This window comes from Argentina silus (assembly GCF_951799395.1).
Source record: "Argentina silus genome assembly, chromosome: 9".
In the NCBI taxonomy this organism is placed as follows: Eukaryota; Metazoa; Chordata; class Actinopteri; order Argentiniformes; family Argentinidae; genus Argentina; species Argentina silus.
The window spans coordinates 6,392,699-6,404,973 of NC_139663.1; the positions used below are offsets into that span (position 1 = coordinate 6,392,699).

The window sequence follows — 12,275 nt, forward strand, 5'->3', positions numbered from 1 at the left end:
ACACACACACACACACACACACACAACCTGCACTCTTTCCCACCCCCACCCAGTCCACTCTCTCCCTCTCGCCACATCCAGCTTTTTTTTGTTTCTAAACTAATAACAGACTGGGCGCACATGGGCAACCCAGAGGAAAAAATCAATACTCTCTCAGACAAAATCAAGATTTCTTTTATCCTGCCATTCTTTTTTTCTCTCTCTTTTGCTTACCCTCTACTCTACCTCTCTCTCACACTCCCTCTCTCTCTTTCTCTGCAGCAATGGCTTTTTGATCTCTGTAGCACTCCTCGGAGTACCATGGACTAGTCACTCCAGTCATAGGTCTTTGGTGGTACTCAACCTCTGAAGGTTGATCGATTAAAATAATACCATATTTTCCCATGACACCCATCTTGCTTCCATGGCTCTCCTGACCCGTGGCCCGGCCCGAGTGCATTCCCAACTCGTCTCTCTGTTATAGAGCCAGGGAAAAGCTGCAGGAGGTCAGGCCTTCTCCATCACACTCACTACATCTGCTCTCTGGGAGGACCTGGATCCACCTCAGCTGTTCTCATGGCCCCGGGATAAAAACACTGCACCACTGTATGATGAAGGAGTGGGACTGGAGCCTAAAGAGGAAGAAAACCAATCTCATACTGTTCACACTCCAAATACAGAATACAGAGAGAGAGAGAGAGAGAGAGAGAGAGAGAGAGAGAGAGAAAGAGCGACCAGAGGGGAAGGAGAGGGAGAGATGGTGGAGGAAGACAGAAGATGGAGTCGTCTGAGAGTGTCTCAGCTGCCCCAGACTGGCAGTCTGTCTCTCGCTAAAGGGAAACACAGATAGAACACTACTGTTACCCGGGTATCATACAGATGGACAACAGTGAGAGAAAAGGCCAGAACAGAGGAGGGGGAATGAGGAAGATGACGAAAGAGGAGGACGAGGAGAATGACAAGGAGGAGGACGAGGAAGAAAGGAAGGAGAAGAAGGAGAGGAAGGAGGAGGAGGAGGAGGGGGAGGGGGTGTTAACTTGCTGGCTGGAGTGATTACACGCTGGCAGGGAGTAAGTGACGAGACAGCGAGGCAAGGACAGGAGGAAGACGCAGGGAGGCAGATATAATGCGCCATTTTTTCTCTGTTTTCTAAAAGCTTTGGCAACACCATAATGCCTCTGTCATGCCAATAAAGCCTGTTTGAAATTAATTGAATTGACAGAGGCAGCCAGTGAGACAAAGACGGAAGGAGAGTGAAAGGGTGAGAGGGAGAAAGGCGCCAGAACAGGGAACCGGAAAGCTCATTACAACCCAGGTTTTTTTTATTTTTTTTTATAGATCTTTCATTTTGTCTCTGCAGTTTGTTTTATTTATTTGAAGTTAGTGGCTTAATGAGATCCCAGAGGTACTGGAGATAGCTGAGAATGAGGGGAAGAGAGAGAGAGAGAAAGAGAGAAAGAGAGAGAGAGAGAGAGAGAGAGAGAGAGAGTGAGTGAGTGAGAGAGAGAGAAAGAGAGAAAGAGAAAGAGAGAGAGAGAGAGAGAGAGAGAGAATAGAAAAGGGGGGATATAGATTCAGGAAAGGAGGGAGCCAGGAGAGAAGAGGGAAAACAGGGGAAATGGGAGAGTGAAGTGAAGGGTGGAGAGAGGAGAGGAGAGGATAGGTTGGTGTTGTACTGTGATGCACCAGCTCCATCTAAAGTACAGTAAAGTCTCTCTCTCTCTCTCTCTCTCTCTCTCTCTCTCTCTCTCTCTCTCTCCTCTCTCTCTCTCCCTCTCCCTCTCTCCCTCTATCTCTGTTTGTCTTTCTCTCTCTCATTGTAGTAAATGGTGATAAATGGTGATTTCACAGCATTAGAAATACAACAATAATAATACATATAATATTACAATTATAGTGTGACCTGTTTGGTAAAAAAAAAAGTAAATCAAATACCAATACAAATAATAATAATAATAATAATAATAATAATAATAATAACGTATAATTGCTAATGGGTAGATATACATGTAGATGCTGTATAAACAGAACAAAAACAAATACTGAATTTAATTATAAGTGTCCCTCAGGCTGTGGCAGTTATTAACAAATCTGGGCTGCAATATTTGCCATTTATCTCTCTACCAAAATGATTCTTAATTTGTTGTCATCTGTAGATGCATAGAAATCGGGATTTGATTTAGATATTTTATCAATGAATTAATGAAGAGATTTTTTCACAGTGACAGATGAAGGATCTGTGTCTCTCCTGTCCTACAGTGACCACATACATGCTCTTCTTTGGGTATTTTTTATGTCTTCCTTTCTCTATTGCCAATTGGTGGTTACTGAGCCTGTACTTTCTCTCTCTCTCTCTCTCCCTCTCTCTCTCTCTCTCTCTCCATCTGACAGATCGAAACTCAAACAGCAGGGGACAGAGAAAGGCGCTCTCAGCCTGACTGTTGTGTGTGAGTATTTAATGAAGCCTAATGCAGATCCTGTACCCCACCCAGGCTGGGAGGGATTGGCCACAATGCCGCGGCACCCGGCCAGGCCTTTGTGTGGAGCAGAGGAATGGAAAACAGATGCCACATAAAATGCCCTGGCAGGGGGTTTGTTTATTGATTCATTTGTTGTATTTGCTCGCTTTAAACAACGCTGCTTTATTGCTCAGTCAAATGTGTCGGTTGTTTGCCTGTGTGTGTGTGTGTGTGTGTGTGTGTGTGTGTGTGTGTGTGTGTGTGTGTGTGTGTGTGTGTGTGTGTGTGTGTGTGTGTGTGTGTGTGTGGGTATGTGCGTGCGTGCGTGTGCGTGTGCGTGTGCGTGTGTGTGAGTACAAAAAAACACCATCATAACACGTTGCAGGTGTCTCTGGTTAAACTGCACAGCTATTGCTCCATATCTGCAGGCCAAACTTCTCTCCTTATGTTCCAGTGGAGAGGCTCCTGAGGTGCTTGTGCTGCTCTCTTCATCTGAAGTGGAGGACACAGGCAAAGATCTCCTCCAGAGAGACCGGATCAGTCTAACAACGTGCTCCTGAGCTCCAGGTCGTCCCTGGAGTGACTCATAAACATAATCCGCCTATTTTTACTTTGACACCAATTGCACATAATAGAGAAGAGTCATTTCCTCTCCTAATTGCACTTGATAAAGTGTATCAGCACTGTGAGTGATTTTGTTCCTTATTTCACGAGAGTCCGTCTCCCCTCTTAGCTTGGTTTTTTTTTTCTGTTCATCTCTGAGTAATCGACTTCCTCTCAGACGACGTCCACCTCCTCCATCTCCCACTCCCGCTCCCGCTCCCGCTCCCGCTCCCGCTCCCGCTCCCGCTCCCGCTCCCCACCCCACTCCATTGTACTGCTCTGCCTCTAAAGTCACCGAGGTTGATAGCTGTCTCATAACTGTCAAGCACTCACTTTCCCAGAGCGGGTTATTGGTAGACGCTGGTCGACCTTACGCTGCTTTTAACTTTCTCTGGGAGGAGGGAGGGGGGATGAAGGGGGTAATGAAAAAAAACATCTGTGATGAATTGAGGCGTAGGGTGCAAAAGCAAGCAGTGTGGCAACGAGCAGGAGAGGAGATGGGGGGCATAGGAGAGAGAGAAGGTGTGTGAAGAAATGCAGAGCTGTTGGGATTGGAACAGCCGAATCAGCACTTATGCAAACACTCCATGGCACTAGCACACACACACACAAACACACGCACACGCACGCGCACACACACACACACACACACACACGCATGCACACACGCATGCACACACATACACACACACACACACACACACACACACACACACACACACACACACACACTCCCACACACACGCACTAACACATACTCACACACACACACACACACACACACACACACACACACACACACACACACACACACACACACACCTGTAAACAGCCACCCTGCATGTTTTGCCGTTGTGTAGCTGGGAGTATCTTCCATATCTGCGTGTCATACAGGGTAAGGTTTGCTCTTGGAACAGCGACTCCCTGTTGCGCTGTGAGACTATTACATGGTCTAACAGAGCTTAACTAATAACCTGGACGAGATCATCCAATTCCCACTTCCTCTCCAGATCATCACATAGCAGAGGAGCTGTGGCACTTCTACCCTGTGGCCTCTCTTTTCCTTCCTCCCTCCTTCTCTCCTTCTACTCCCTTCCTCCTTCTCTCCCTTCCTTCCTTCCTTCCTCCCTTCTCTTCCTTTCTCCCATGTCTCTGATTCTCTCTCTAGCCACCAAGACTTCCCTAGGGCTACTGAACATGTGTTGGTATTGGTCAGTTGGCCACCATCCACTGTTTGTGTTTTAGTTTGATCCCTTTAGCTGTTTGTTGCTGTTAATCTGTTTGAATATCTGTCTATGCTTTCCAAAAGCATTCCAGTCCAAATTTACCGTCTTGGTGGTTGAGCACACATCTGTCTCTTTTGCAAATACAATTCACAAAATCAAATGCCTAGGTGTAAAAACCGATCCCTGTGTGCGTGCGTGCGTGCGTGCGTGCGTGCGTGCGTGCGTGCGTGCGTGCGTGCGTGCGTGCGTGCGTGCGTGCTCTTGCTCATTCATCTGTTCATTCATCTGTGTTTGTGTGTGCATGTTGGTACAGTACACTATGTGTGTATGTGTCTGTGTGAGTGTGTGCTGGGTGGGTGCATTGTGTTTGCTCTGTGAACAGTTGCTTTATTTTTTCGATCTGTGCTGTTGTGTTGGTGGTGATTTAATCAATTACATTGACTGACCTGAACGATAAAGAGAGATGACACGTGAAAATCCCTGTATTAAACAGTGTGGTCTTATTGACTTTTTAATGTTGCAATTGTACCAAGGCAAAATCTCTTACTGATTGTGTTTTAGATCACATACTCAGAAGCCGTAGATTCTGAAATGGACCCTTCAGGTTCGCTTCACTGCATTCTTGGGCACACAACGGACCCATAACAACAAAGCCTAGAGAGGGAGTGGAATCCTGTTCTCTTCACAACCAAAGAAGCATTTACTACACTAACAGAGCAAGCTCTGAACTACAGTTAATAGCCTATTAATCTACTTTCAGCATCAAATACCCATATACAGTTGATTACCAGGAAGACAACAGTGAAGTGAATATGAGATGGGATATGGGAAACAACCTCATCAGCCTTTTTGTTTTACCCAAAGTGTTGATGTGAAATCACGACTCTCAGGCAAAAACAACGTTCAGTATTAGAGATTGCAGTAAACATCTTGGTTTTAAACCATGACAAATGCCCATCAGTTTGCATAGTGTTTTAGAGTGGGGGTCTTCTGTTAGTCTGTAATGGAACACCACTAAAGGAGTCTGTAGCACCAGTCAACATGGCCCAATAGTAGGAAGGTACTTCCACCACCTGCTGTGGTTTCACCAGACTGAAGAATTTAACACTAATATCTCTCCCGCAGGCAAAATCCCACCCTCCCCCATCTCTCTCTCTCTCTCTCTCTCACACACACACACACACACACACACACACACACACACGCACGCACGCGCACACACACACACTCCCGTCAACCATCCTTCCCTTGCCTCAATCCTCCATTTTTTCCCTCCATCAACTCAGTGACACTCAGCAGTGGGCCGTGACATTACACAAAAACAGAGGGGGGGGGGGGGGGGGTGTCAGGGAATGAGGGGGAGTAACACAGACAGAGAGAGGGAGAAAGAGAGGTATAGAAAGAGAGAGAGTGAGGGAGAGAGAGAGAGAGTGAGGGAGAGAGAAAGAGAGAGAGAGAGAGAAAGAGGGAGAGGGAGAAAGAGGAAAAAATGGAAAATGGAGAAATGGGGAAATGGAGAGGGGAAAGAGTAAGCTGCAGTGAGGGGGCAAGAAAAAGATTGAGAGCGAGCAAGTGGTGAAGAGAGTGAGAAGAAAGTGAGGGACACGTGAGTGATTTCTTCAATGTCAGAAGGCGACATGGGGACTGCTGTTGCTGGGGGTGAAGGAGAGGTGAAGCAAACATGATGGCCCACAGATCTGATGAGGGACTGATCCCCTTGAAAGAAAGAGCTCAATAATTCAAAGGGAAGCGGAAAAGAGGGAGAGGCAAGAAGAAAGGATGACAGAGAGGGGGCTTGATGGTTGGCAGCCATTTGTAAAGGACAAGAAGGAGTTGTGTCAATCCCCTCCCAATCACCAATCCTCAAACAACACCTCTACCCTAACTGTGCTTGGATGTCAGATCTGCCAATGCACGTCCAAGGGCCATGCCAGTATTGTTGGTCCAACGGTAAGATTCTTGGCGCAGGTACAATACTGTGAAATCTGTGGTGCTTTGTTCTCAGGTAAACTCAGTGAGCAACACATCACTTTGGAACAATTTATACACACTGGCAGCTGCACAGTGAGGCCACAATCAAAAACGCCAGCCTGCAGTGCAGACACAAGCAGAGGTATTATACACTTATGAAGACCACAGGCAGTCAATTCAGAAACAAAGTCTCCCTCGCATGACTCAACCCTGGAGTAAACACTATGTCATCTATCTCACCATACATCATGACAACATGCCAGTAAATAAACTGGCATTAGTAAAAGCATGGAGATAGAAGCAGAGGTTAGTGGTAGGCAGAGTGGACACTGCCTCACACAAAATCATAAAATAAATGTTCGACATCCGTTTCTATGATCTAAACATCCCATTTGAACATGTAATGTACTGTTGTGTATAAACATACAAATATAAAGAGTCTATTAAAAGCAAAGGTTTATGTGTAGGTGAATCTTACAGGGAGCATATGTGGTAAAGAATGGGTTAAGGTTGAGATAGAGGACAAAAATAAGAGTTCTTCATAATGCAGTAGTTTTAAATTCATTTCTAGGGGCCACATTCTATTCTCAACATTTTAAATAGTTGAAGAGTTGTTCATAAGTCGGATGATTATAGCCGAGCTAATTAGTAGCTGGCTTCAATTAAGCATTAAGCAACAAGATAATCTTATCCATATTTCTCCGACCTCTAATTTCAGCTCAGATATTCATTTATATGACAAATGGTATTCATTTTCCCACATACATAAATATTCATATCACACTGATTGAAATGGTGTTTCAATAGACAATGAACAAAAGTACTGTGGTATTGCAGTGCTCTCTACTGGTCAGAAGTACGGTAGATTACAAAACCTTTCTCTCCCTCTTGTGACCGTCATTGCACATTGCACTGCGTTAAAAAATAATAATCAATACCAGTGTTGACTAAATACAACGAGATTTCCAACTGGTTATAACACCCTATTAACAATGAATATATTCAACGAGCTGGTTTGGTGCTTGAAAATATATTTTTACACCAGAATTATGTAGTTTAGTTTATATAGATACATTTGCTTTGGATGTATGAATGTTGTGTAACAAGAAACTATTATTGTTCTATTGTTCATCATCACTAGGATCATCAATAGGATCCGATCTGTGCATTAATTTTTCTCCCCAGAACCATGCGTTCAAGTCCTGAACAGACTGGGGCTCCCGGTGGCGTCTGATGTAATCACAGCTGTAGCAGGCGCTCTGCAGATAAACATGGTTGAGGCTCACTCTGTGGTTCTTCTGCCAGTTAAAGTACTTGCGGTACATATCCTCATTGTTGTCCAGGTAGAGGAGGTGTTTAGCCAGGGCCTGGGGGGATGGGAAGTCCTCCACATGGATGAAGGCATCTCCAGGGATGAACTTCTCATAATTCTGTCTCGACGGGCCCATCACCACGGGAACAGAGCCCAATATGAGAGCATTGTAGAGTTTCTGGGTGATGTAGTCTGGATGGGCGGAGTTCTCAAAGGCCAGGTAGAACTTACAACTGGCTACAATGGCTTTGTATTCACTTTTAGTGACAGGATTGTTGACAGCCTCCCCATACATGGAAATAGGGCACCATTTGCGTAGGAGTTTGTAGTACACCACTTTGTTTTGTTCTGGTTTCCAGTTGTTCACAATCCAACAGACCCATTTGTTTTTGTTAGGGACAAATACCTCATTCTCTTTGATCTTGATGATGGACCCATATGGCAAGTTGATATCTGCATCCTGTCGGTAACTAATGGTCAGATTGAACAGATTCTTCAAGCCAGATATTCTCTTTGTGTTAGAGGGTGATATAAAATTCATCCACACCCATTTCTGGAAGGAGGGCCGTGGAGATTTGGGCAGATTGGATAAATCTGATGCAATTTCTCTGTGATGGATGAGAACACCATCTGATTTACCGTAAAGCTCTCTGTCAGCCGTTAAGTGACAGCCAACAATGTTGAACCTTGACCTGCAGGAGTTCAGTTCAAATGGATTTCCAAAGGGCCAGTGCCAGACCAGCACTGTGACCTGATTATGCTCCGTCTTGAGCATCTCAGGGAGGACTGCAAGCCAATAGGAAGACGGTGTGTTAAGCATGAAGGAGGCTAGGAGGATGCTCAGTAGGAGGACACCTGTCAAGGCATAGCGAATCATTCTACAACAGGAGCACCTCATAACCTGTCAAAGGGAGAGGGGACAGTAAGTTTTTTTTTCGGTGTAAAAAAACTGAAACATATATAATTCCTCTCAAATTGATATATCCCCAAACAAAAACAGATTCATGACATTTGCAACAAGACATGGACATTTCACTTTTAGTTATGAAAAAGTTATTATGTCAACGTTTTGTGACACTGACACTTTAAAAGGTCTGGAATCTGGAATTTAAACAACAACAAAAACGTCTCCCCACCACTTTTTGGGTAAACAGCTGAGGGATGGGGCTGGAGAAATGTATCCACTCTCACTTTACAGAGTGGATACATAACAGAAACATAAACAGAGCTATGGGTGCAGGGACTAACCATCCATGAGATCAACATCATCCATGAGTTTTAACCATGCTTTGAAGCTATACAGTGTTTGTTTACAACCAATATAATAAAAAATAAGTTTATATTTTGGGTTCTGATGTGGTAGGACAGTTGAACTAAGCTCATGAGGCATTAATAAGTTATGTTCATTAATAATTAATGGCCATGTACCATTCATTGAAAAGTAAAAAAAAAAAAAAAAAAATAGATGTACCAATCCCAGATTGCCCCTTTAATCTATATTCAGATCTAATTAGATATTGTAAGGCTGATGATAAAGAATGACGATACCCAGGCACTGTGACTTCTTGAGTTGACTCAAGGTTTTAATATCAGATGCTACATCGCTTATCAGTTCACAAACAGATGGGAGAGACAGATATGTCAACTCCAACCACACCTCCAGCCAGACTGATATTCTCACTAGTCCTTGCTCCAAACTCAAGAGCCAATAATATCTCTTTAGAACAACGACCAAATAGCAAGTGTCCAAGTAAAAGCCTCACAATATCAATCAATATACTGATCATTAAAGCCAGGTGAGATCTGCTTACCTGTTAGCTGAATAAGGAAGATTGGATTTTGAGCAGAAAATAATGATGTTGATAGACTTTGTTGAAAAGTCACATAAATCCTGCGTCACATAGATCTAATGGCCATCTACAACCTTGAATAAAAAGAAAGGTTTGACTGCAGAGGGACAAGTCTCTCTGTGCCTCAAGACACACCTTAAACACACAACCCTTATAGTTTGCGTAGTCATTTGACTTTTCAAAGAAGCGCTTTGTGACATCCAGAATGGCTTACTTAGGTAAATAGGAATTTATGCCAGGCTGTCATTGTAAATAGGTATTTGTAATTAATTGACCTTCCTGGTTAAGTAAAGGTAATTCGAGGACAATGGGCGAAAGGCCATTTTAAACTTTTAGGCCTGCTCTATACTTTATACACATCAGATGTACACTTTATGTACATCAGTGGCTCAAGGCAGTGTCCTTAAAATACTTATGCCTCTAATGTAGCAACCAGATAAGATTGCTGGCTAAACGGACTGAGGATGGTGAACAACAAGAAATCAACTGTCACAGATAGCACTTAGTAATAGCGTACAGACAGTACAATCATTATATCTGTGAACCTTGCCATTCCTATTCTCGTCAACTGTCACTTTCAAGCATTTTAACACTAAAATATAGGTTGATGTGTTGTTATTGAACTCCTGACAAAATCATCTTCATATCTATTTCAAATCCTTTTAGACTTGTCAGACTGCCATTGTTTTAATACACACATTGTTTGTACACAGATTGTGCACTAGATCTCAAAAGAGACAAACGACAGGTTTGCAGCCAGCTGTCACAAAGAAAGATGTATTTGTTTAGGATAAGTATCAAATGACTAATGTTTGGATGATGTGGGCACTTTCTGTTAAATGATCACATCTCTCACTCTGTTCTTAGCAACACATTTAATTCTGCTCCAACAGGCTTTGACTGGTAAGTGCCTGAATATTTGTATTTGCGTCCAACAGTGTAAGATTTTAGCACACTAAACTTCTGTCTCCTTCGGATTATATGATGTAGACATTAACTTGATGAGTTTCGCACATTCCTTTTGGTAGTAGTAGTAGTATTCAGACACTGTGTGTGTGTGTGTGTGTGTGTGTGTGTGTGTGTGTGTGTGTGTGTGTGTGTGTGTGTGTGTGTGTGTGTGTGGGCGTGTGTGTGGTGTGTGTGTGTGTGTGTGTGTGTGTGTGTGTGTGTGTGTGTGTGTGTGTGTGTGTGTGTGTGTGTGTGTGTGTTTGTGTGTGTGTGTGTGTGTGTGTCATTTTTTCAAAACTGTTCTACTTTTGTTATCCTCTCTCTTCTCACTTTGTGCACTGCAGTGCTATAGCTGTACCTTATGCTTTCAGTAGCCTACTTCATTCTCTGATCTGATTTGATTGGATGGACAAGATGTTAGTTCATACTACAAGAGGTCTGACAGGTTGGAGGACGTCCTCCGCAAGTTGTCATAATAATCCTAATCACTGTGTGGGCCTGTGGAAGGGGATGAGAACCACAAGCCTCCTAGCTGTTGCTTTGAAGTCAATGTAGCCAGAGGACGATGGAAATAGTTGTCCTCCGGCTACAACATGGTGCTACCCTAAAGGGTACTGTTGAGACTACTGTAGACCTTCATTGCAAAACAGCGTTTTTAAACAGGTATTTAAACAGGTATTTACATATGTATATGTATGTGTGTGTGTGTGTGTGTGGGTCTGTGCGTGTGTGTGTGTGTGTGTGTGTGTGTGTGTGTGTGTGTGTGTGTGTGGGCGTGTGGGCGTGTGTGTGTGTGTGTGTGTGTGTGTGTGTGTGTGTGTGTGTGTGTGTGTGAGCGATGATGTGTAATGACTGACAACTCACTGGTCATAGGAAGAGGAAGCCAGGCCATTTGTGTACTCTGTACTGTGACATGATGACAGACCTTCCAGACAATCGAGTGGGAAACAAGACACTGATCAATCACGTCCTTCTTCTGGTGAGTATGTGTGCACATGTGTCTGTTTATCCAGTATGCAACATAAGATACTTTGTGCTTTCCGGAAATAGTCATTCATACTGTACAGTACATGTAAACCATTGCAAAGTTAAAACAAATGTCATAACAAAGCACAGACAGTCAAATATATTGTATTGCAATCAACAGTACACTCTTAGTACCCATAGTATATGCTGGCAGTTTGAACCTCTTGCTGGTAGTTTGAACCTCTTGCTGGTAAACAAGGTATTATGTAAACAGAGCTGGATCATTTGCCCTCGATTGCTGGTACTTCCTGTTTAGCTCATGTACGCATATTCAGAAGTTGTTTAACTGGTTAAAAGGTCAATAATCCAGGAACCTACAGTAAATATTGAATGAATGGCTTCACCTAACAAAAAAAAGACACCTTGAGAGAAATAGTGGAACCATCATTTATTTTGTCTTTCTAAACCGTTCTAAGGTACTTAGCAAAATGTGGGGTTTATCTGTATAATGCCTGTAACTGCCTCCTCCTTTTGAACATTTTCCTAATCTTTGTACTGAAGAGAACATTTGAATGGCAGGCAGAGACGGACAGAATCCCTCTCTGCTCCTAACCTCCACTTCCCCAATCAGTTCCACGGACAGACACAGTATTGTAGCACGGAGTAGCTGGCAGACTCAGTAAGAAGGAGAGAGACAGAGGGTCACTTTGATAGAATCCAACATGAGCCCAGATCTATTCCCTGAAATAAAGCAGCTAACCCGGGGGTTGAGGTGCTCACTTAAAACAATAAACAGGGTGGCTAGTCCTAGAACGAGGGCCCATGGCCCTTTTTCCAGAAATTGATGTAGATGCACTTTGAGTCACCACACATAAAATACCTGGTCTTCATCGACTCTTGAACGTGACTCTGAACTACCGGAGGGATGTTGACATTGAGGTGCGTGAGTCTAGTCCTCAAA

The 12,275-nt window shown here is 43.6% G+C and overlaps 1 protein-coding gene across 1 annotated transcript; it reads right to left on the bottom strand.

Moving 5' to 3' along the window:
- Nucleotides 1-7,264: 7,264 nt before the first annotated feature.
- Nucleotides 7,265-8,427, bottom strand: LOC310809261 (4-galactosyl-N-acetylglucosaminide 3-alpha-L-fucosyltransferase 9-like; the record flags this gene model as incomplete). The annotated part of the gene is made up of 1 exon (XM_083676455.1): nt 7,265-8,427. The coding sequence occupies one exon, from the start codon at nt 8,425-8,427 to the stop codon at nt 7,360-7,362; it is 1,068 nt and encodes a 355-aa protein (XP_083532581.1). The 3' UTR covers nt 7,265-7,359.
- Nucleotides 8,428-12,275: the final 3,848 nt, after the last annotated feature.